The 26,096-nt window shown below is 46.1% G+C and overlaps 1 protein-coding gene across 3 annotated transcripts in view; it reads right to left on the bottom strand.

Moving 5' to 3' along the window:
• CLASRP (CLK4 associating serine/arginine rich protein) overlaps positions 1–26,096 on the bottom strand; it is a 664,783-nt gene that overhangs the window by 246,909 nt on the left and 391,778 nt on the right. For all 3 annotated transcript variants that reach the window (XM_069207696.1, XM_069207697.1, XM_069207699.1), the window contains 2 exons: positions 22,610–22,670; positions 22,466–22,524 (listed from right to left, as the gene is read on the bottom strand). In XM_069207696.1, coding sequence (XP_069063797.1) covers positions 22,466–22,524; positions 22,610–22,670 — 120 coding nt within the window. The remainder of the gene's footprint in view (positions 1–22,465; positions 22,525–22,609; positions 22,671–26,096) is intronic.

Genomic DNA, 26,096 nt, shown 5'->3' with positions numbered 1-26,096 from the left:
CCTTAGACATTGTAAGTGCAGGGTAGCCATAAGAGTATATGGTCTGGGAGTTTGTCAAACACGAACTCCACAGCACCATAATGGCTACACTGAAAACTGGGAAGTTTGGTATCAAACTTCTCAGCACAATAAATGCACACTGATGCCAGTGTACATTTTATTGTAAAATACACCCCAGAGGGCACCTTAGAGGTGCCCCCTGAAACTTAACCGACTATCTGTGTAGGCTGACTAGTTTTAGCAGCCTGCCACAAACCGAGACATGTTGCTGGCCCCATGGGGAGAGTGCCTTTGTCACTCTGAGGCCAGTAACAAAGCCTGCACTGGGTGGAGATGCTAACACCTCCCCCAGGCAGGAATTGTCACACCTGGCGGTGAGCCTCAAAGGCTCACCTCCTTTGTGCCAACCCAGCAGGACACTCCAGCTAGTGGAGTTACCCGCCCCCTCCGGCCAGGCCCCACTTTTGGCGGCAAGGCCGGAGAAAATAATGAGAAAAACAAGGAGGAGTCACTGGCCAGTCAGGACAGCCCCTAAGGTGTCCTGAGCTGAAGTGACTCTAACTTTTAGAAATCCTCCATCTTGCAGATGGAGGATTCCCCCAATAGGGTTAGGATTGTGACCCCCTCCCCTTGGGAGGAGGCACAAAGAGGGTGTACCCACCCTCAGGGCTAGTAACCATTGGCTACTAACCCCCCAGACCTAAACACGCCCTTAAATTTAGTATTTAAGGGCTACCCTGAACCCTAGAAAATTAGATTCCTGCAACTACAAGAAGAAGGACTGCCTAGCTGAAAACCCCTGCAGAGGAAGACCAGAAGACGACAACTGCCTTGGCTCCAGAAACTCACCGGCCTGTCTCCTGCCTTCCAAAGATCCTGCTCCAGCGACGCCTTCCAAAGGGACCAGCGACCTCGACATCCTCTGAGGACTGCCCCTGCTTCGAAAAGACAAGAAACTCCCGAGGACAGCGGACCTGCTCCAAGAAAAGCTGCAACTTTGTTTCCAGCAGCTTTAAAGAACCCTGCAAGCTCCCCGCAAGAAGCGTGAGACTTGCAACACTGCACCCGGCGACCCCGACTCGGCTGGTGGAGATCCGACACCTCAGGCGGGACCCCAGGACTACTCTGATACTGTGAGTACCAAAACCTGTCCCCCCTGAGCCCCCACAGCGCCGCCTGCAGAGGGAATCCCGAGGCTTCCCCTGACCGCGACTCTTTGAACCTAAAGTCCCGACACCTGGGAGAGACCCTGCACCCGCAGCCCCCAGGACCTGAAGGACCGGACTTTCACTGGAGAAGTGACCCCCAGGAGTCCCTCTCCCTTGCCCAAGTGGAGGTTTCCCCGAGGAACCCCCCCCTTGCCTGCCTGCAGCGCTGAAGAGATCCCGAGATCTCTCATAGACTAACATTGCGAACCCGACGCTTGTTTCTACACTGCACCCGGCCGCCCCCGCGCCGCTGAGGGTGAAATTTCTGTGTGGGCTTGTGTCCCCCCCGGTGCCCTACAAAACCCCCCTGGTCTTCCCTCCGAAGACGCGGGTACTTACCTGCAAGCAGACCGGAACCGGGGCACCCCCTTCTCTCCATTCTAGCCTATGTGTTTTGGGCACCACGTTGAACTCTGCATCTGACCGGCCCTGAGCTGCTGGTGTGGTGACTTTGGGGTTGCTCTGAACCCCCAACGGTGGGCTACCTTGGACCAAGAACTAAGCCCTGTAAGTGTCTTACTTACCTGGTTAACCTAACAAACACTTACCTCCCCTAGGAACTGTGAAAATTGCACTAAGTGTCCACTTTTAAAACAGCTATTTGTGAATAACTTGAAAAGTATACATGCAATTTTGATGATTTGAAGTTCCTAAAGTACTTACCTGCAATACCTTTCGAATGAGATATTACATGTAGAATTTGAACCTGTGGTTCTTAAAATAAACTAAGAAAAGATATTTTTCTATACAAAAACCTATTGGCTGGATTTGTCTCTGAGTGTGTGTACCTCATTTATTGTCTATGTGTATGTCCAACAAATGCTTAACACTACTCCTTGGATAAGCCTACTGCTCGACCACACTACCACAAAATAGAGCATTAGTATTATCTCTTTTTGCCACTATCTTACCTCTAAGGGGAACCCTTGGACTCTGTGCATGCTATTCCTTACTTTGAAATAGCACATACAGAGCCAACTTCCTACAGGTGTTCAGTGCCTTTTGGTGTCTGTTACTTTATGCGTTCCTTTTTTTCGCGGTCTGTTTTCTTCTTTGCATCTGTACTGTACTCCACCATGTGCAGTTTCGAAATCCTCAACAGTGTTGTCGTCACTGGACAAGCCTAACTCCTCCAGTGATACCTGTGATCTTTGGGTGGCCATTGTATGTTGCTGCAATCTTTGTCTATGATGTGCCCTCAAGGTCTTCAGCACGAACGCGGCACAGGCCTCACAATCCTTGTTCTGATGATCCTTCAGGAGGCGGAGGTTACAGACCTCGTGGGGATCTCTTTGCGCGAACATATGGTGGCATTTGGGACAAAATTTAAAGGGGGCATTTTCCATGTCCTCTACCTGCTCTCAGTCCAACCACGTGGCTGGTTCCATCGAGATCCCTCACCGGGGAGGGTCAGATGAAAAGGGTCCCCCTTCTCTCTAGGTGTCCTGTGTGTTTTTTTTTTTTTTTTTTTGCAACTTGATTTTCTGGTGAAAACTTGAAAAATGTTTCCATTGCTCCCAGGCGGAAAAATAATCTGAAGATGGCTACTATGCACAGGAACATCCAGGATGCCATCTGACATAACACGGGGGGCAGGTATAGGACCAAATGGAGGTCGACAACACCCACAAAATAAATACATACATTAAAAAATAAAAAAAAATAAAGACAAACCCAACCGCTAGACAGCAGAATAATAGAAAGCAGATGAATCCAGAAAAGGATTCATGTTGCAAAACTGTCTTTGAGGAACTTGCTGGTCCCTCTGACTAACTCGCTACCAGAGTTGGTCCCCCAAGTACTTTTAACTAACCACACTGATCCTTACATACGTTCTCTTTGAAAAAGTTTCTAAGTGTCCAGTTTGTTGAGTTTGCCAAGGCTTGTTCGCTGTTGAGTAATTCATTATTAATTTAAAAAAAAAAAAAAAAAAATCTGTATCTCCAGAACCCCACAGTGGATCTTTTTCATTCTAACTGGGAACTGGGACTGAAAAACCTCCGTGGGAAAGACTGTTGGACTGCACAAAAAGAGTCATTTGGACTGCTCTTCTGTTTGTTGCCCTGCTGCCTGGTGTCTGCTAGGTGGCACAAAGGACTCATCTGGATTGCTTTTCTGCTTTTTGCCCTGCTGCCAGCTGCTCCCTGACCTTGATTCCCTTACACACTGTGTAGATCTGCCAGGAGGAACTGTTATGCTGCTAAAGGGAATCGCCATTAGGACTGACCTGTGGCATGCTAGGTCATCAGTAATGACTGCCACTTTTGTTTTCAAGGACCCTGATGTGCTTGCCGGTTACTGGCTCCCTGCATCTCCATGCTTACCAGTTGTTCTGCTGGGGTGGGTGTGTGTGTATGTTTCCACCCCACTCTCCCTGTAGGAAATGCTTGTACTGAGGGCAAGGTGAGCACTATATGCTTTTGCTGAAGCTGTGTCCCAGCACATACCGCCCCCACCCCTCATCTCTACAGAACGTATGGAGAGTGCTCTGCCAACGGTATCCCCAAGAATGGGGCCGCGTCTGTTTCCAAGCATTGATGAGTGCTCCATCCAACGCCCCCGGTGGACGAGCAGGCACATACTTTGGTGTTTTCACCACCACGACCCAACCGAACCAAGATGAAAAGCACTGCAGCTCTTCAGCCAGTCCCAGGAGACTGCCGCTACCCTGCCGACATCGGTGCCGACTTGGCAGGAGTGCTGGCTTTTGCGTTCTCGGGCCTTGGAGGGCTCTGGACATGCTACAGGAGTGAAAAGGCGGCTCAGGAAGAAGCCGCAGCAGTAAGCAACCACACCATGCCCACGTGGCCGACTGCCTAGTGATCTGTTCCACGCGGGGGTCTCTGCTAGCGTGGAAGGTGTGAGGGCTCCCACCCCCCTCCCTCTCCCCCCCCTGTGGCGAAGTGACGATCCCCGGGGCTTGAGGCTCGTCTCGAAAATACCGTATTTTCCCTTGTGAAGGGACCTGCACCAGCCCTTTCGGCCTTTTTCTATTCCTACGCGGGGAGACTCCGAGAGATCTCCCCACCAGTGTGGAAGGTGTGTGTGCCCGTCTCTGCTACCCGTGGGGGCATACCTCCATTCGGGGGGAGCTTACTTAGCAACTAGTGGGACGGGATAAGAACCTTGATAGAGGCGCTGTTCCCACTAAGGGAAAGTACTGCCCCGGTGTAATAGGAGAACAGAAGCTCCTGCGCTCGACGTGTGAGCTATGTGATTTTACCGCCAGCACAGGCGTGCCGAATTCATGCAGAGTCCAGGTGCAGGTGGCAGAGGGTTAATCACAGGCTCGTTTAATTGCTTTTTGCATGTGTGTTCTAAAAATCGATGTATGGCGTGCTTTCTGCAGACAGCAGCGCACATTTGTAAGAATCTCCACACCGAGTGAGTCTGGAAATTACTTTATTTCTTTAGATACATGGAAAAAAGGGAGACGTGCAGTTGCTCCGTCCGCCGTTCAAAACCGTCATCACCTCCGTTCTCAAATGCCTCCAACACATACCAGCGCGTGTGGAATTCCCCGCACATGGCATTCGAGAACGGTAGGCATTTACCAACACTACATATCTTCTCTCTTTACAGAAGAAACAATATGAAAATAAACAATATATATGTAGAAACAATATGAAAATAACCATATATAAACCTATAAATAAAACAGTCGAACACATCCCAATAAACCGTTTCTATAGAACATTACCATGAATAATAATCTTTTAACTTGGTTTTACAATTCTCCTGCCATATCTACTCCACCTACCACTCCTACAATGGATTCCCTCCAATCTACTAGAGTCACTGGAACTGTTAGATGACCTCAGGTCATTTGATGGAAGATGACAATCATCAGTACTCCCTGAATTCTCTCTATATTGACATTGATGAACATGTTCCTCTCTTCCCTCATTCTTCTCTTCCAACCATTCTTTCCACATATGACTCTTTGGAATACTAGTCTCCACTCCCAAGGTAACTCCAGTACCTTTACATAGTGACAAAGCAGATACATGCCACACTTTACCATCATTGAGTCGCACTGAATTATTGTACACAGCAATTACTCTCATGGGGGAAGAAAATTTACTTTGGCCTTTCACAGTGTGTTTATTGCTCTTGACTCTCACAACATCTCCAACACACAATTTAACCTCCTTACACTTGTGTCTGTCATCATAATACTTCTTATATTTATCCTGAGCTTTCTCAATATTTGTCTTCACCTCCTCCGGACACCATTCTTCTCTTTTATTTTCATTTAAAACTTCTTTCGGACCCCTTCCTGTCAGTTCTGCCCTTTTTACAATGTCAATGACCTCCTGCAAAGAGCTTTCTCCTTTGGCCCACAGATTGTCTTAAACGTTCGAGTTTGACGATTGCATAACAATCTGGTCACAAATAAGTTCGTCATGTAAATCACCAAATCTGCAATTTATTGCTAAATTCTTTAAGGCAGACACGTAATCCTCTACTGGTTCCTCCTTCCCTTGCTTCCGATGAAAAAATTTATAGCGATCCACAGCTATGCAAACTCTAGGTCTGTAATAGTTATCTAAATCTTCAAGCGCATTCTTATACAGATCACCATCACCCGCTTGCCTAGGTTTCTTATTAATGTTTTTGAATATTTTCAGACCACCTGGTCCTAAACAATGTAAGAGGATCCATATTTCTTTTCAGCAGAAAGTTCTTCTTCCTCCTCAATGGCGGAGATATAATTCCTGAAATATTCACTCCATTCCTCCCATTTTAATATAGGTGAACCAGCAACAGGAATAAATGATTGTGGAGGTGATAAATTCCATGGGTTGTTCGCCGCCATGTATTTGCACCGTCTCCCTTCTAAAATTATTCACTTAAGTAGAGGTAACCACTATAATTGCCAATAGTTGGTTACAAATGGTTTAAAAGATGTATTAAACTAATAAAAAAAAACACAGGCAATTTTTAATGTTAGTCAAGCTAGCAATAAATTTGTTAGCACGTACTGTCCCAATTTAAAATGGCTGCAGCATAAATAACGTATAAATTAAAATGGCTGCCGCTCTGTTAGTAGAACTATCCCAACTTAAAATGGCCGCCACTTAGAAATGATGCACGGTCACGTTTTGACCAATCCAAAATGGCCGCAGAAACAGGATGACGTCAGTTGGAGGCAGTCCCGGTAGTAGTACACACCCACACAGTCACTGCTTCACTCAACAATGATCTTAGACTGCTGCGAACATGTTGCCCAGCTCCCGACTCACAGTGTAGAAAAGACGATCTTCGGCTGCAGCCCAAAATGCTTCACAGCCCCTGACTCACCGGAATAGTGGCTACCAACTGTGCAGCACACTCCTCAAGATGACGCGTTCGGATTAATTCTTCCCCTCGTCGCCAATTGTAAGAATCTCCACACCGAGTGAGTCTGGAAATTACTTTATTTCTTTAGATACATGGAAAAAAGGGAGACGTGCAGTTGCTCCGTCTGCCGTTCAAAACCGTCATCACCTCCGTTCTCGAATGCCTCCAACACATACCAGCGCGTGTGGAATTCCCTGCGCACGGCATTCGAGAACGGTAGGCATTTACCAACACTACAACATTACTGTCTTAGGGGAGGTATGATATGCGCAGTGCTGTTTCCTAGGGAATGTTTATCACGCGCACTAGGGGGATGCCCCCCTTTAGTTGCATTAAGATGGTTTGACAATTGCCGAGACAGCAAAGTATTACTGATTTATGCTGTTATGATCTCTGTTTTTAATGCAATACAGTTTATTTTGATATAGCTTATTGTGAAGTCTTTAGTAGTGTATTTATTGTGTCACTGGGTTGTGTGTGTTGTGCAAACACATTGCCTCTGGGATAAGCCTGACTGATCAATCGGAGCTACCAAGTTTCTTAGTGGGTGTAGTTTTGAGATTGAAGATTTTTTTGGATTTACATGCTGTGTATCATTTCGCCATCAACTGGTTGGGTCTGGAATTCTCCACTATTTCACCAACGTTTTAGTCCTTCCACTCTTTCTTTTGTTGGTGGGCTTAGACAGAACTGCCATTTGGTGTCCCCTACTTCCTCTGGATGGCCCCACCTTTGGTAGTTATCTTCAGCTTATTATATTTTTATTTTTTTGCTTTGTCCTCCCATCATCTTGGTGGAAGTGGGTGGGTCGCATGTGAATCCAGAAAATTCGTCAAGCTGCAAAACTACATCTAAAGGTAAGAAGGATAAGTTACTTACCTGTAAATCCTAGTTCTCTTCCAGGGGTATCCTCATCAAAGTCATAAACATTGAATATTCCCGCCCCCGTGCGGGGACCCCGGAGCATATATAAAATACACACATATAATACATGTGTAACAAACAGTCATGCAGGCTATCATGTTAAAAACAGGCTAAAATGCTTTATTTCTATGAAGTTTTTTTTTTTTTTTATATAATAAAGACTACAATAGAGCATAAATATCTACCCAAGCTCCTAAAACTAGGCTTAGGGAAGTAAGCAGCAGCAAACTCTAGAGAAAAAATAGAAAAAACTGCATTGAAAAACAATGAAGCATTCTTAGCCAATAGGCTGCATGCAGGTTAACACAGGAGAACCATAAAAACTTTGGCACCGTGCCTTTAAGACCCTGAGCACCTCCAGTATCCCACCATGCCTCAGGGGTGAAGGAAAGGTGACAGTTGGTTCACAGTTAGGTCAGTTCTTTTTACGGTGACAATATGTGTAACTGATTCAAAATACAGTCTGTCCTGCACTTCTAGGAGACGTGCGTCCGGGGAGGAGGGTGGGTTGTTTATGACTTTGATGAGGATACCCCTGGAAGAGAACTAGGATTTACAGGTAAGTAACTTATCCTTCTCTTCCAGGGGATCCTCATCAATAGTCATAAACATTGAATAGATTAGCAAGGCCATCCCTAAATCCAGCGGACTGTCCGATAGAAGTGCAGGAATAGATATGTCTTACGCAAATAGATTTCTTAGAGAGGCCTGCCCCACTTGGGCATCCGCTCTTGCATCTGAGTCTAAACAGTAATGTCTAGTAAACGTATGGACAGACTTCCATGTAGCAGCCTTAAAAATCTCAGATATCGGAACATTGTTAAGGAGGGCAGCAGTAGCCGCTTTTCCCCTTGTGGAATGCGCTCTAGGCCGCGCTAGTAATTGTTTATTAGCTAGCTGGTAAGTATTAACAATACAAGAAACTATCCATCTTGATATTGTTCGCTTAGATGCTGCCTCTCCTGTCCTCAAATGACCATAGTTTACAAACAAGCGGTTAGAGTGTCTAATCGATTTTGTCTTGTCCAGATAAAATTTCAGCACTCTTTTCAAGTCTAATGAGTGCAATGCTTTCTCTGCCGGAGTCTCCGTATTGGGAAAGAACGTCAGTAAAGATATGGTCTGATTGATATGGAATTCTGACACCACCTTCGGAAGGAAAGATGGATGAGTTCGTAGAACCACTCTATTGTCATGAAAAACCGTGTACGGTTCTTTTGAAGACAAGGCCTGAATTTCACTGACCCTCCTCGCTGAAGTAATGGCCACTAGAAAAGCCGTCTTCCACGTAAGGTGTTGTAAAGATGCCTTATGTATAGGCTCAAAAGGAGGGCCCATAAGTTTTGCCAAGACTATGTTCAGTTCCCATGGAGGAGAAGGTCTCCGAATGGGCGGAAAAACTTTCTTCAAACCTTCTAAGAAATCCTTGACTACAGGTTTTGTAAAGAAGGATTCCTGAGAAGGCGACTTGCGATAGGCTGTAATAGCAGACAAATGTACCTTAATAGATGATACCTGCAGACCGGACTTCGCTAGATGAAGCAAATAGGACAGTATGACATCCTCCTGCGCCCGTATGGGATTATGACCTTGCTGACAGCACCATATGTAAAATCTCTTCCACTTAAAAGCGTAAGAACGCCGCGTGGAAGGCCGTTTGGACTCTTTCAAGATGTTCATGCACTCCTGCGAGAGCCCTAGGTGCCCATACTGCAGAAATTCAGGAGCCATGCTGTTAAGCTCAGAGAGGGTAGGTTGGGATGTAGAATCCTGCCCTCCATTCTGCTCAGAAGATCCGGTCTGCACGGCAGCCTCCTGTGAGGTTTTTCCGACAGGTTGAGGAGATCCGTGTACCAGAATTGTCGGGCCATTGTGGTGTTATAAGAATCATTCTGGTCCTGGATCTGTAAAGTTTGCTGATCACTGCCGGAATGAGGGGAATCGGCAGAAAAGCGTAGAGAAATATCCCTGACCAGTCGATCAACAGGGCATTCCCTCGAGATCCCGGACGGTAGAACCTGGATGCGAAGTCTGGGCATTTCTTGTTTACTTCGTCTGCGAAGAGATCCAGTTGAGGCCGACCCCATTGCGCGAAGATGTATTCTGCGACTTCGCCGTGTAGGACCCAATCGTGAGCGTCCTTCTAGGTGTCTGCTCAGAAAATCTGCTTCCACGTTTTGCTGACCTGGCAGGTGAACCGCTGTAATTGACATTCCTCTGGCCAGGAGCCAATGCCATATCGCTTGGGACTCTCGCGAAAGGGGTAGGGACCTCGTTCCTCCCTGTTTGTTCAAATAATACATCGTGGTTGTATTGTCCGTCTGTATCAAGAGCGTTTTCCCCTGAATTAGTGGCATGAAAGACTTGAGAGCCAGATGGACCGCTCTGAGTTCTAGCAGATTGATGTGGTACTGCTTCTCCTTGTCTGACCACAGACCCTGCGCTTGAAAGGGACCCAGATGAGCCCCCCATCCCTGAAGAGACGCATCCGTTACTAGGGTGTCGGATGGAAGCACCTGGTGAAACGGAGCACCCACTGACAGGTGAGGTCTGTGCATCCACCATCTCAATGACTGAAGTGCTACTGCCGGTAGCTGCACCGTGTCCTCCCAGCGACCTGTTCTCTGGCTCCAGTTGGTCTCCAATGCCTCTTGGAGGGGGTCTCATGTGGAGTCTGGCATTTGGGACAATAAAAATGCATGATGCCATGGAGCCCAGCAGCGATGTCACCTGATGTGCCGTAGGTGCGTTAGCTCTCAACAGGTCCTGACACTTCCTGTCTATTGAGGATAGTCGTTCCTCCGAAGGATACACTTTTTGGAGTTCTGTGTTTATGATAGCTCCTAGGTAGTGAAGATTCTGTGTTGGAATCAAGGTTGACTTCTGGTAATTGACCTGAAGACCTAGAGCTTCGCAAACTCCTAGTACAATGTCCCGATGGCTTCTCGCCTGCTCCGGAGAAGAAGCCTTCAGTAGCCAGTCGTCTAGGTATGGATATATGTATATCCTTTGTCTTCGAAGATGCGCCGCCACCACTGCCATACATTTCGAGAAAACTCTTGGGGCAGATTTCAGGCCAAAGGGTAGAACTCTGAACTGGTAATGCTGTAACGCTACTCGGAAGCGCAGGAATTTTCGATGTTTGGGAGCTATTGGGATGTGAAAGTACGCATCCTGCAGGTCGATGGAGCACATCCAGTCTCCCTGATGCAGTTGAGGGAAAATCTGGTGAAGCGCTAGCATTCTGAACTTCTGCTTCCTTATGTATTTGTTCAGCAGCCGTAGGTCCAGAATTGGCCTGAAAACGCCCTCTCGACCCTTCTTCGCCACCAGAAAGTAACGGGAGTAGACCCCCTGTCTTCTGTGTGCAGGTGGAACCTTTTCTATGGCATTCTTTTTTAGGAGGGCGAGAGCCTCCTTGCGTAGCAAGCTGAGATGAGATGGATTGTCTTTGGTTGGTGGCAAGCGTGGTGGAGGCTGTTTGAAAAGAAGAGAATAGCCATGTTCGACAATATTGAGCACCCATTTGTCTCTTGTGATAGAGTGCCACTTGTGAAGATAAGCTGTAATACTTCCCCCCACCGGAGTGGTGTACAGTGCCGAGGGAAGCGAGATTTCATTGCTTGGTGGGTGCTTTCGGAGTGGACTGTTGAGGTCTACTTGACCCTCGCTCCCTTGTGTTTCTCCGTTGGAAAAGAGGGCGTCCCTGTCGTTGCTGTGACCTTTGCGACCAATGAGGGGTTTGAACCCTCTGCTGGAAAGGGCGCCTGTCATATGGCCTGTACCTCCGCCTGAAATCTTTCTTTCTTTCCAGGCCCACCGCCCTCATGGTATCCACCTCGGTCTTCATGCGGGCCATCTCTTCGTCTGCATGGGCACCGAATAGAGAGTTCCCGGCAAATGGGAGATTCAGGATGCGTTGTTGTGCTTCCTGTTTCAAACCAGTGAGCCTCAGCCAGGAAGATCTCCTTGCACAGATTCCATGTGCGTACCCATGAGCAGCCAAATCCGCCCCGTCTGCTGCCGCGCTGATAACCTGGTTGGATACCAGGCATCCTTCTTGTAGTATCTCCTGGAAATCTTGTCTGTCCTCTCTGGGCAATTTTTCTGTGAATCTACTGAGAGAGTCCCACAGAGAACGATCATACCTGCCCAGGAGCGCAGACGTACTGGAGACTTTCATTGCCGAAGCCGCCGTCCCGCATATCTTTCTCCCCAGAGAGTCTAGATGCCTGCTCTCTTTATCCGGGGGTACCGTGGATGATGATGCCACCGAGTGGGTCTTTCGGGCGGCAGCTATTATAACCGAGTCCGGTGGCGGATCCTTCCTGAGGAACAAAGGGTCCTGTTCGGGAGCCTTGTATTTTTTGAGAATCCTAGCCGGGGCAGACTTAAGCGAGGCGGGGGCCAGAAAAGTGTCCATGGTTGGCTGCAACAAACCAGGCACTAGAGGCAGCAACTTTTTCGACGCTGATCTCTGTTGTAGAGTCTCAAAGATGACCGATGAGGAGGTAGATGGTTCTGGAACCTCTATGTTGAGTTTCTGCGCTCCTCTTAGCAGCACCTCGTTGAACGTGGTAATGTCATCCACCGGTGAGACTCTAGCAGGTGGTGAATCTGTTAGGGTGGGTAACGCCCGACAGATGAACCTGATGAAGACCTGATGGGTGATCTTCTTCTTGACCGAGACCTGGATCTTCGTTGAGAGCGAGACCTGCTGCGAGACGCTGTAGCAGAGCGCCTAGGCCTCGCTGTCGGTTGGCGAGGAGCAGAACGAGCCCGTTCTGCCCTGGCTGTCGGTGATGGCGTTCTTGGCAGGGAGGCAGTAGGTGAATACATTCGCGAATATTGCGAATCTGGGGAGGCCGCTGGTCTGTTAAGGCTCTCCAGCCATCTCGGAGATAGATTGATGGGCGAGACATGCCCAGATGATGCCGCTCTTGACCGAGAAGAGTCGCTCGGTATGGAGACCACTGGAGATGGCGCCTTGTCTGGCGTGGGGCGATGTTCTGCTCCCTGTGAGACAGGTAAAACCTGAGTCGACGTCAATGGCTGTTTCTACGTCGAAGGGCGCCCAGCCGGTTGCTCTTGCCTCGACGTTGAGTGCCTCTACGCAGAGTGCCTTGACGTCGAACGGCGATCCTTGGACCTCGACCTGCTCGCCGTCGTGTGCCTCGACGTGGAGCGGTGGGAGGTCGACGGCGGATGTCCCTCGTGCCGTCGTGGTGATTTCGACGTCGTGGGTCCTGACGTCGGGGGGGCGCACAGCCTTTGGCGGCGACCGGGCACGCCGGCGATGGCTCGACGTCGATCGGCGGGCTGCCGTCGACGGAGACCTGCCCCTGCGCTGATGTTCCCTCTATGCCGTTTCCTTCGACGTCGGGTGTGTCGCCGTCGACCTATGCCGGTGAGACGGTGGTAGCGACGACGTCGACGGTGAACAAACAGGTACTTTCCTACCTGCTGACGTCGACCGAGCCATTCTCTCCTGAGAATGGCCTTCTGGTTGTCTGGGAAGTGAGGAGGACGATGTTCTTTGCCTCTCTTGAAGCCCATGTAGCCGGATCTTCTCTCTGTCTTTCAGAGTCCTCTTAGACATGTTCTTGCAGTACTTACAAGTGTCAGGCCAGTGACTCTGAGGCAGGCACACTATGCACAGAGAGTGGGGATCTGACTGGGCCTTCTTCCCACAAGCAGGGCATTTGACAAAAAGTGAAGGCATTTTTCTGTCAGGAAAAACCTGCCTAGCTCAGACAAAGATGTTATTTGTCGAGTGAAAAGTGAAAAAACGCTTTTTTAAAGAATTTTTCTGAGAAAAACAGAGCTCAGTGCTCCAGGATCCTCTCAGAAGAAGCCGGAAAAAAGAACTGACCTAACTGTGAACCAACTGTCACCTTTCCTTCACCCCTGAGGCATGGTGAGATACTGGAGGTGCTCAGGGTCTTAAAGGCACGGTGCCAAAGTTTTTATGGTTCTCCTGTGTTAACCTGCATGCAGCCTATTGGCTAAGAATGCTTCATTGTTTTTCAATGCAGTTTTTTCTATTTTTTCTCTAGAGTTTGCTGCTGCTTACTTCCCTAAGCCTAGTTTTAGGAGCTTGGGTAGATATTTATGCTCTATTGTAGTCTTTATTATATAAAAAAAAAAAAATTAAAAAAAAACTTCATAGAAATAAAGCATTTTAGCCTGTTTTTAACATGATAGCCTGCATGACTGTTTGTTACACATGTATTATATGTGTGTATTTTATCTATGCTCCGGGGTCCCCGCACGGGGGCGGGAATATTCAATGTTTATGACTTTGATGAGGATCCCCTGGAAGAGAACTTTATGTTTTGCAGCTTGAATCTTTTCTGATTCACATGCTGTGCATTGATTTAATATAGGGATTAATCTTGTGGGGGCTGGACTGAAGATGGACATTGATTTGTAAATAGATGTAGAACCCTTTGTCATACTTGGGTTCAGGGCTGGCATGAGGGTGGTGCAGCTGCACCCAGTGCTGACCTGGATTGGGGTGTGCTGACCACAGATGGGTGCTGTGTTTAGCAATGACTTACAAAACATGCCATTTAAAAGCACCTGCTGGAAAGTTCCTTGTGCGTCCAGCATTCAGAAAACAATTAAAATGCCAAGATACCTCTTGTGATTAACGTTCTTGCTAGAGAGAGAGAGATCAGAGTTTTGTCGAGAGGCAGCTTTGACTCGCCATAAAGTAGCTCAGAAGGTTAATATGCCTGCTGCAAAGAACTGAACTATATTTTATGTGGGTAGCTGAGTGGATTAGTAAAGCCAGCCTTTACAAGCACTTTAAAACAAATTCATGTATGGCAAAAGGGGGCTATGGAGAGATGAGGCACACATTGCTTGGTGGTAGTGAGGGAACTCAAGGGAGTGGTCATGGGATGGGGCACCAGAAAAAGACTGTCGCACAGGGTGCCACCAACACTAAAGCAGGCCCTGCTTGAGCTGGTTTGTTCATTTGAATGTGAATACAATAATGTTTTGTAAAAGTCTGAATTGATGAGCATATTACTGGCGTGCAGATTTCCTATAAAGGTATATTTGTAAAAAAAAAAAAAAAAAAAGCAATGGCTGCTCCTTTTTACAATGTGGAATGTGCTCTTGGTGCCACTGTCAAGGTTTCTCCCGCACAAGTGTGGGTCAATTAAATTAATTGCGCGATCTCTCTTTCGATTCTGTTCTTTCTTACAGGACTTCACAAGTAACTACTCGCAAACGATTTTTTAGTTTTTTCTTTTAAGTGTTGCCTTTTCAATATCGTACATGATGGAGCTTTTTGTGTCCAATGTGGGCAAATTTCTTTCAGTGTGCGCCTTTGGATTTTGAAAGAAACTTGGAATTTGTATACTTTGATGTGAAACTGCGAAACAACTTTTGGTTGGTTGTGCATCTGTACTCGTGACAATTCTGTCCACGTGAATTTAAAAGTAAGGTTCTTGTATTATGAGTGCTTGTAACTCACTCTGTGTAGGGAAGTAATAGCCTACAGTCCTTAAAGTTAGCATCTGTAAAGTAGCTTTGTGTAAAGACTCAAAGGGTTTTTTAATGAGTTGAGTGAGTACCACATTCAGGTTCAATGTGGATGCTGGTATCTTACTTAGTGGTGCTTTTGTTTTTGCCCACTCAGACAATCTCTTTACTATGCGTGCTGTGAAAAAGAAATTCTTCCCAAGTTCTCTTGTGTAGGCTACTATGACTGTAGGATGAACCTTTAAGGATGCATATCTGAGACCTTCTTGTAAAAGATGAGTTGAATATTTTAAAACTGCTTTCCCCTTGTGATTCTCTTCACTAATCCCCTCTTTACACACCATAGTGAATATTTTCCATTTTGCAATATAACATGCCCTTCTTATTGATTTGCTTGCTTCCCTTAATACTGCCACTGTCTTTTCCAGTAACTTCAAGTGTCCGAGTTCTTCAGGAGCCATGATGTTATTGCAAAGGTTCTGGTACTGGGTGTAATACCCTTCCCCCTTCAATTTACAAAAGATCTTGCTGTCGTGGTAGCCTTTGAAATCTTCCATGAGCTAGGTAAATTACCTCTGAGAACCAGGTTTGTCTTGTCCACTGTAGGTCAATTAAAATTAAGGCCATGTGACCCTTCCTGCATTTGTTGATCACTTTGTGCACCAATATAATTGGGGGGGGAGAAAGTAGCCTCTTTCTATCCTTGTTACCCCCACTTTTGGCCTGTTTGTGAGTGTATGTCAGGGTATTTTCACTGTCTCACTGGTATCCTGCTAGCCAGGGCCCAGTGCTTAGTGAAAACACTATGTTTTCAGTATGTCTGTTATGTGTCACTGGGACCTTGCTAGCCAGGACCCCAGTGCTCATAAGTTTGTGACCTATATGTATGTGTTCCCTGTGTGATGCCTAACTGTCTCACTGAGGCTCTGCTAACCAGAACCTCAGTGGTTATGCTCTCTCATTTCTTTCCAAATTGTCACTAACAGGCTAGTGACCAATTTCACCAATTACATTGGCATACTGGAACACCCTTATAATTCCCTAGTATATGGTACTGAGGTACCCAGGGTATTGGGGTTTCAGGAGATCCCATGTGGGCTGCAGCATTTCTTGTGCCACCCATAGGGAGCTCTGACAAATCTTACACAGGCCTGCCACTGCAGCCTGAGTGAAATAATGCCCACATTATTTCACAGCCATTTTACACTGCACTTAAGTAACTTATAAGTCACCTATATGTCTAACCTTTACTTAGTAAAGGTTGGGTGCTAAGTTACTTAGTGTGTGGGCACCCTGGCACTAGACAAGGTGCCCCCACATTATTCAGGGCAAATTCCCCGGACTTTGTGAGTGCGGGGACACCATTACACGTGTGCACTATACATAGGTCACTACCTATGTATAGCTTCACAATGGTAACTCCGAATATGGCCATGTACCATGTCTAAGATCATGGACTTGCCCCCCCAATGACATCCTGGCATTGGTGAGACAATCCCATGATCCCACGGGTCTCTAGCACAGACCCGGGTACTGCCAAACTACCTTTCCTGGGGTTTCACTGCAGCTGCTGCCAACCCCTCAGACAGGTTTCTGCCCTCCTGGGGTCCAGCCAGGCTTGGCCCAGGAAGGCAGAACAAAGGACTTCCTCAGAACGAGGGTGTTACACCCTCTCCCTTTGGAAAAAGGTGTCAGGGCTGGGGAGGAGTAGCCTCTCCCAGCCTCTGGAAATGCTTTGATGGGCACAGATGGTGCCCATCTCTGCATAAGCCAGTCTGCACCGGTTCAGGGATCCCTCAGCCCTGCTCTGGCGCGAAACTGGACAAAGGAAAGGGTAGTGACCACTCCCCTGACCTGCACCTCCCCTGGGAGGTGCCCAGAGCTCCTCCAGTGTGCTCCAGACCTCTACCATCTTGGAAACAGAGGTGCTGCTGGCACACTGGACTGCTCCGAGTGGCCAGTGCCAGCAGGTGACGTCAGAGACTCCTGATAAGCTCCTTCAGGTGTTGCTAGCCTATCCTCTCTCCTAAGTAGCCAAACCTCCTTTTCTGGCTATTTAGGGTCTCTGCTTTGGGGAATTCTTTAGATAATTAATGCAAGAGCTCATCAGAGTTCCTCTGCATCTCTCTCTTCACCTTCTGCCAAGGAATCGACTGCTGACCGCGCTGGAAGCCTGCAAAACTACAACAAAGTAGCAAAGACGACTACTGCGACCTTGTAACGCTGATCCTGCCGCCTTCTTAACTGTTTTCCTGGTGGTGCATGCTGTGGGGGTAGTCTGCCTCCTCTCTGCACTAGAAGCTTCAAAGAAATCTCCCGTGGGTCAACTGAATCTTACCCCTGCAACCGCAGGCACCAAAGAACTGCATCACCGGTCCTCTGGGTCTCCTCAGCACGACGAGCGAGGAGCGAGGTCCCTTGAACTCAGCAACTCTGTCCAAGTGACTTCCACAGTCCAGTGACTCTTCAGTCCAAGTTTGGTGGAGGTAAGTCCTTGCCTCCCCACGCTAGACTGCATTGCTGGGAACCGCGTGTTTTGCAGCTACTCCGGCTCCTGTGCACTCTTCCAGGATTTCCTTTGTGCACAGCCAAGCCTGGGTCCCCGGCACTCTAACCTGCAGTGCACGACCTCCTGAGTTGTCCTCCGGCGTCGTGGGACCCTCTTTCGTGACTTCGGGTGAGCTCCGGTTCACTCCACTTCGTAGTGCCTGTTCCGGCACTTCTGCGGGTGCTGCTTGCTTCTGAGAGGGCTCCTTGTCTTGCTGGGTGCCCCCTCTGTCCCCTCACGCAATTGGCGACATCCTGGTCCCTCCCGGGCCACAGCAGCATCCAAAAACCCTAACTGCGACCCTTGCAGCTAGCAAGGCTTGTTTGCGGTCTTTCTGCACTGAAACACTTCTGCACGACTCTTCACAACGTAGGAAATCCATCCTCCAAAGGGGAAGTTTCTAGCCCTTGTCGTTCTTGCAGAATCCACAGCTTCTACCATCCGGTGGCAGCTTCTTTGCACCCACAGCTGGCATTTCCTGGGCATCTGCCCACTCCCGACTTGATCGTGACTCTTGGACTTGGTCCCCTTGTTCCACAGGTACCCTCGTCAGGAAATCCATTGTTGTTGCATTGCTGGTGTTGTTGTTTCTTGCAGAATTCCCCTATCACGACTTCTGTGCTCTCTGGGGAACTTAGGTGCACTTTGCACCCACTTTTCAGGGTCTTGGGGTGGGCTATTTTTCTAACCCTCACTGTTTTCTCACAGTCCCAGCGACCCTCTACAAGCTCACATAGGATTGGGGTCCAGTCGTGGTTCGCATTCCACTTCTAGAGTATATTGTTTGTGTTGCCCCTATCGCTATGTGCTCCCATTGCATTCTATTGTGACTATACATTGTTTGCACTGTTTTCTATTGCTATTACTGCATATTTTGGTATTGTGTACATATATCTTGTGTATATTTGCTATACTGAGGGTACTCACTGAGATACTTTTGGCATATTGTCATAAAAATAAAGTACCTTTATTTTTATGACATCTGTGTATTGTGTTTTCTTATGATATTGTGCATATGACACTAGTGGTACTGTAGGAGCTTCACTCGTCTCCTAGTTCAGCCTAAGCTGCTCTGCTAAGCTACCATTTTCTATCAGCCTAAGCTGCTAGACACCTCTTCTACACTAATAAGGGATACCTGGACCTGGTGCAGAGAGTAAGTACCCCTTGGTACCCACTACAAACCAGGCCAGCCTTCTACAGGGCGAGGGGAGGGTATGCAAAAGTCCCTGACCAGTTTATCGAAAGGGCATTCCCCAGTGACTAATGGTGCGGCTGTCCGGATGTAAAGTACTGGCATTTCGTGCACTGTGGAGTTGCAAACAGATCTAACATCGGTGCACCCCACTTCTGAAGAATCCTTTCTACTAATCTCTAGTTGAACTCCCATTCGTGGGAGAATGAGGCCCGCCTGCTCAGTCTGTTTCAACACTGTCCTTTCCTGGTAGATGCATCACTTGAATCTCCATGTTTCTTTGTACTGCCCATTTCCAGAGTTGCTGAGTTAACCCTGACAGGGATAGGGATTGAGTCTCTTTCTGTCTGTTGATGTAGAACATTGTGGTTGTATTGTCTTGTTTGAAGCAAAATTGCCCTCCCCTAAATTTGCTTTTGGAAATCTTTCAGGGCTGGAAAGCCTGTCTTCAGTTCTAGGATGTTGATGTGTAGTACCACAACCAGTTCCTTACAGATTTCTTGTATTTTAACTGGTCCTATGTATGCGTCCCATCCGATATGTGAGGCCTCTGTGAATATTGTCACAGATGAAGTTGGTTGTGTAAATGGTCTTCCCTGTGTAATGTTTTCTCTGTTCTGCCACGCAATTCCCTCTTGTACCTTTTGTGTGACAACGACTAGATCTTCCCATCTCCTCGTTTTTTGAGACCATTGATTTTGAAACCACTCCTGGACTGGTCTCATGTGAGGTCTTGCATTTAGGATTAAAGGAATGCATGATGCCATCTTTCCTAATATATTTCTCACTGCCCTCACTGTCGGAGCTTGCCCCTTGCGGGACTGGAGAGTCTCTCCGAACAGGGATTGTGTTCTTTTCTTGTTGGGGAATGTTTTCCCTTGAACTGAGTTTATCCTTGCTCCCAAGAAAATGTTCTCCTGGTACAGCTCTGGAGAGAACTTTTCTATGCTCAACGAGAAACCTAGTGTGTGCAGGGTCTTCTTACTATTTGAAAGTCGGGTTTGCATTTTTGGTAGGAGCTTGCTCTTATTAACCAATCATCTGGGTATGGATACATGTATTTGCCCTTCCTTCTGAGGTGTGCCACCACTGCTGCAAGACACGTTGTGAACAATCTTCTTGCTGATTGTATTCCGAATGCTAACACTGAATTGACGGTGTGTTCCATTTACCACAAACCTTAGATAATTTCTGTGCCTTGCATTTATTGGAACGTGCATGAAGGCATCCTTCAAGTTTATAGGTGCTATGTAGCCCCTTTTTTGCAACTGTGGAAGGACTTCCTGGAAAGTTGTAATTTTCAGTTTTTATAAATTTGTTGATGAACCTGAGGTCTAGAATCGGTGGGACCAGGTCTATTGCTTGCTTGTCCAGCTACTCCTTGACCGCTTTGTGGAGAAGAGCTGCTGCTGTATCCTCTTTTGAGTGGATCTTTTTCTTTGGTCCTCTTGTTGGTGGGAATTTGATTAGTTCTTTGCACTAACTGAACTATGTTTATGATCCATTTGCCTAAGGCGATCTTCCTTCACTGTTGCAGAAAGCTTTTTCATCTTCCACCAACTGGATTTGACAGGTGTTTTCTTTCACTGATGGCATTTGTGAAAATCATAGTTGTGCAGTCACTTATTTGAGGGGGTTGAGCCTCCGCTGCTCTGCTTGGCTGTCCTCTCCCTCTGGCTCTTCCTCGAAAGGAATTATGTCCCTGCTGCTGATAGTGCCAGCTTTGCTGTCTTGTGGCAGTTTGGTTGCTGCTCTGGAATCCTTGGTGTGAACTTGCAGCCTGGAAGCTACCTTTGCAAACTGGCTTTCGTGCAGCAAATGTGCCCTTTCCCATCTATCCCACAACGAAACTGCAGTGTGCCCATGGAATTTGCTGTTTTGTTGTCCTTATCTAACTGGTTTAGACATCTGTCCACCGAGTTTCCAAACAACTTTTGTCCATAGATAGAGTATTTATGATGTTAGCTTGGACCTCTGGTTTGAACCCTGAAATCCTCAACCAAGAGTGGTGTCTCAGTGTGACTCCCATCATCTTTTGGCAGCTTGCTGTGACTGCCGCATCCAAAGCGGATTGTAAGCAAGTATTTGCAATGTTTTTGCCACTTTCAGCAAGATATGCTGCCCTCTTAAACTGCTCATGGAGGTGTTTCTTCAGTTCTCCCATCTCTTCCCAATGCTGATGAGCGTGTCTATTAAGTAGTGCATTTAAGTTTGCAATATGCCACTGGTTTGCCGCACTATGCTAAATCCTGCGCCCCATGAGTTTCATTTTCTTACTCTCCTTTTTTGAATGAGGCCCTGAGGTTGAGGGGAGGTTGGCCCTCTTTCTTACAGCTGTAGTGATTATGGAGTCTGCTGGGACAGTGCCTTTAATACAAGCAAGATCCTTGGAGGAATACTTACGTTTCTTCTGAGCCCCTGGACTCACTGCTTTGCAAGTGACTGGTTATTTAAAAACTTTCCTACCCTGGTTGAGGATGCTTGGGGGCATAGGTAGGAACTAGCTCCTTCCGTGACTTTGCAGCCGTGTTTCCAATAGGAAGCATGACTGTGGTTTATCCTCCTTTAACTGTACATTAAATCTGTCGGCTGCATTCTCGAGGATCTATCGAATACAATTCTGACATCTCTTACTTCCTTCTTTGGCAACTCCCTGTCAAATATGTCCCTTGATTTGGATGAAATTCTCGTTGAAATCTTCAGGAATTTTCGTAAACTTTTCCTCATGTTAGAGACCTCTCTACAGTCATGAATACCCATCCGCAGAAAAAAATAATCTGATGATAGCTACCAAAGGTGGGAACATCCGGAGGTAGTAGGATAGCACAAAGGGACATTAAATGGAGGTTTGCAGCGACACCAACCAACAAACAAAAGAAAGAAAGAGTGGAAGGACTAAACAATTGGTGAAACAGTGGAGAGTTCTGGACCCAACAAGTAGATGCCGTAATAATGCACAGCATGTCAATCCAGAAAAGATACACGCTGCAAATTTAATATTTAGTACTCCTAGCAAGGAGCAGCCCATAATGCCCTAACTAGACATAGTCAGCCATGCTTGGCCTTTGGCCAGCCCCTTGCGCCCTACTCCCTGCCCCAACTCACCCCTGTGAGGCTCTGCTGTCAGCTTTGTGCAGTTCCTTTAGACCCAACTCCCGCTGTGGTCAGGAACCTTATCCAACCCCCTGTACGGCAATTGACATCTTACTTTACGTAAAACAAAATGTAGAAATTCACAGAAAAAACAATGGTTAAAGTTATATTATAGTTAGGTATGGTAACATCTTACTTTGCATTAAAAAAAATGAGAAATCCACTGAAAAAAAATTAAGGTTAAAGGGACGTTTTAGTCAGGTGAAAATGTCAGCGAACATATACTGTTTTAAACTAACAAAAACACTGAAATTCTCCAGTTATAGTTATATCTAGTAACTCAAGTGACTATAACTTGTGCTCTAAAGTAACTATCTTATCTCCTCGCCATGCACTGCCAATTACCTCCTGTATTACATCGCTCACAACATGTTTGATGACATCATTGGTAACTTCACTGCAACATCTAGAACAACATTTCTCCATTTGTGAAAAGTATGACGTTCAATTTTGAAATATGAAGACCTGTGTAAAATCAATCAAAACCCATACAATAGAAGACCAATCAAAACACGTAGAATATAAACCACGTCCCCTGCTGAACCTAGTCAGCTCTACAAGATAACATCCTATTGCAAATCCTCATGATGCAAGTCTTACCTGTCGCTCGTGTTCCTGCTGCATCATCTTCTCCTGAGCTGCTCTTTTATCTGCCTTAACTGTAAAGAGAAGCCGAAGGGTAGATCAGGAATGCTGCTGTATTATAACAAAGACTGTCAGATTGACGATAGTCTGTGGGCTTACATTGCTTGTTTAGTGCTTTCTGCATGCGCAGCTTCAACTTTTCATGAGGCCTCAGCTTCACCTGTGGAAAAAACATAAGGAGTCTAAAGTGAAAAATAGTCTGCTACCTCACTAATGTTTGGCTGGGAGAAGGCAACCGTTGTGTAGGATTTCTGCTGGAACTTTTCAGCTAAAAAAAAAAATACCGTTTTCAGACAAAAGCAAGCAGCACTGTTCACATCCATCACGGAACACACTTTTCTGAATATGAAAAACATTTGAAAAATCTTGCATTTATTACAAGGACACTATGCCCACTAGTTTAACAGAAACGTTTAGCCACTGGCACGGTTCTCTTTAGAATACATAGCTCTCCCACTAGAAGTAGCAATTGGTTTGGTACATATGAAAATAAATTATATAAAAGGTTTTGAACATGTGAACAAAGCTATACAAATGCTTCACGAAAACTCTTAAAAGAGGCTATTATGAAGAAATAATGTATGATACAGGCAGTCAAGCCTGCATTTTGAGGGTTGGTTATTTTGAATGAAGTACTACGTAATAATGGCTTGCCACATCAGCTAGTCTTTTGGAACTTTTCGGTGTGTAGGCCGATAGCACTTAAACACTAGTGCACTATGTCCTATTCTTTAAAGAATCTGAAATTACACTACTGTGTGACAATTTTGCCTGGAGGTTACTTTTCGGGACGTTCAATTTGATCACCTTTGCAAGAGCTTTAGGTATTGTTCATATTCCAATAACGACAAGTTCTCAGGGCCATGGCCACTTGAGATCTGCCAAGACTTCTAGCCTCATACCTGCTGTCTGCCATCAAAAACTCATTGTTGAATCAAAACAGGCTAAAAGGCAGTTTTCAAAAATTAAATGGGTGAGGTTTCCTCCGTAAAATGTGAAATTGTACTTCTAGCTCACAATTTATTTTAATTGTTAAAGTCTATCTTTGTGGACCTACATGACATGGTGCATGGATTAATCAGACTTTTGAAAACTTTTATAGCCAGGATCACACCTCCCACGGTAAATTAAAGCTTGTGATCTGTGCTGAGCTGTCTCAACAGCGAGCTGTTTTCCACATTGGTGGTACAGTATACTTTATATTGCTACCTATTAAATCTTAGAAACTTATGGCGTGGCTGATTAGAATTCACAATCAAACCATTAGATTCTATATTATAAACCAGTCATGTATCATCTACGTACAATCAAAGCTCTGAAAGTCTCAATTCACTAGTCACTATACTCAATGTGTACTAAGCAATATGGAATCACTCACGCAAACTTCAAAACAACACTAAGTTTGGACAAGTCTGCTGTAAAAATGCAAGACTCTGTAGTCAATCAGCATATCTGGGACAACTTGCTCATTTCGGGAAGGCTTTATGGAGCAGTAAGCAATGATGCGACTTGGGCAGATTGATCGGCAGCAGAAATATTTTAGGACTAAGTTTTTGTTTCAAGACTTTGGTCCACAATTTGCCAGCAGAATAACCTCAATGCCAAAAATAGTGGATCCAACTGCATTGGGAAATCTCAATTTATTCAACACAACTGGGCATCAATGTGGCAGCATCTTTTTGATTTTCCTCCTACCTTGTCAACTTATTTTACTCAACACCCTGTGCTTTTTGGCTTGGAGAGCAATTGAATGCCAATGAATAAACTAAGGCTCTGTCAATGGCACCTTCCTCTTCATTATAGACACTCTTTCTCAGGCATATCTGCTGGATTAAAGTCAGACCCCCGAATAATGGCCCCATTCTTTGTAGATGCTTTTCAAAAGCTATAATTCAGATGGCCTCTCTGGCTAGTCATACATGGCTAAGGTTTAACCTCTTGCAAAAAGTGATGGACGGAATGCTGAACAATGTCAAACATTCCCCCCAGTTCAGCCTAAATCCATCATTTTTTTCGCTACCCATGCCATTCCAGTGTGGAGCCATCCATGTGCAAATCAGTCTTGACCCTGTTCCCCATGGGAACAGTCCATTCCAAACTGCCAGGCCAGGTTGTCCAAGGACCAGAAACAAGCATTGTGGGACCCGTTTTGGGATATCACCCCTCCTCAGCTAGGCTAGCTTAACCCCAGTGGCATGGGGATCACGGAACTCACTTCTGGGCATAACTGTCCCACTTAGGGCAACAATTGCAAAAAGAACAAGTGATGGACAGAAACTGGGGTGGTGTGGTGGGCAAAATAACAATGGATTAAACCCAGATCTCTGTAACTGGGGGTGAATGTATGTATGAATCAACATTCCAGTGGGAAGGGTATGCCCAGGCGTGGGTCCAGTGCTCATTGGGCCACTGGATTCAAGCTAGCCTGGCTGATGAGGGGTGATACCCTTGAAACCAGTCCCAGGATACTTGTTTCCAGTCCAGGAAGGAACTGCCTTGCAGTTCGGGCTGGACTGTTACCATGGGGAACAGTGTCAAGACTAATATGCATGTGGCTGGGGCCAAACTGGGGTGGTGTGATGGGCAAAAAGACCTGATGAATTAAACAGCAATCTTTTGACAGGGGGTAGGGTTGGGGGGGGATGGGGGGGGTGAATGTTTGCATTGTTCAGCATTCTGTCATCACTTGTTATTTTTGCTTAAGGTTTAACCCCAGCAATACCTTATCTAAGGCTCATTTTCAATACAAAACAAAAACCATCCTTTTGCTTCCTTCTTAAATATGACTTCCCTCTCCCACCCTTTGCCCAACATCTGTGGGTGTGTGACATCATTATCCTGCATGCCACCTTCACCTGCTACATCAGCCAGGCAATTCAACCGCAACACCCTAACCCCCAAAATAGTAATTAACTATTTCAAAGCTATCTGGGGCAATTATATGTTTGCCCTTCAAGTACCAACCAACCTTTCCATAAACGTAAACATATTGATTTTCTAGGGCATAGTATCCAACCTAAGTTATGAAGCATCTCCAGGCCAGCATTATATCTGATGGTTACCCCTCATATTTTATTACTGTGCTTATATAGTTGGGGATGTGTGAAGTTAATTACATGAGCACAAACTAGTGGAGATGCCAATTTGTGGCATACCTGTAGTTTGTGGAGTTTTGTTCTTTGCCTTCAGGTACACAATCATAGCTTTCTCTTGGTTGGGATAGCTGGAGCTGAAAACTGGCAAATGTTTTCTATGCTAGTGCATTTATTGTTTAGCATTTTGTTGCTAGTACTCAAATTATGCTATGTAAGTAACTTACAAGCCTTTGGCATGTGTACACAATACCTTAGATTTTTCTCATGAAAACTGACTCAGAGTTAATTCTCACAAATGTAATTTTTGGGATGAATCTTCTATTGTGCAGAATTACAGGAAGTAGGCTTGGTTTTAGTTTAGTTTCACACCCTACTTTTATTTGTAAGTTCACTGTGCAGGAATGATGCAGTGCCCAGTACCTGGCAAAATGTCTCATCAGTTCCTTGGCAGTTTAAACAACTGTCGTAAGTGTTAAACCAGCCATGTTCAA

Source organism: Pleurodeles waltl, chromosome 9 (genome assembly GCF_031143425.1).
Source record: "Pleurodeles waltl isolate 20211129_DDA chromosome 9, aPleWal1.hap1.20221129, whole genome shotgun sequence".
In the NCBI taxonomy this organism is placed as follows: domain Eukaryota; kingdom Metazoa; phylum Chordata; class Amphibia; order Caudata; family Salamandridae; genus Pleurodeles; species Pleurodeles waltl.
Note: the sequence above shows the minus strand (reverse complement) of the source record. Positions and strands in the feature narration are given on the sequence as shown.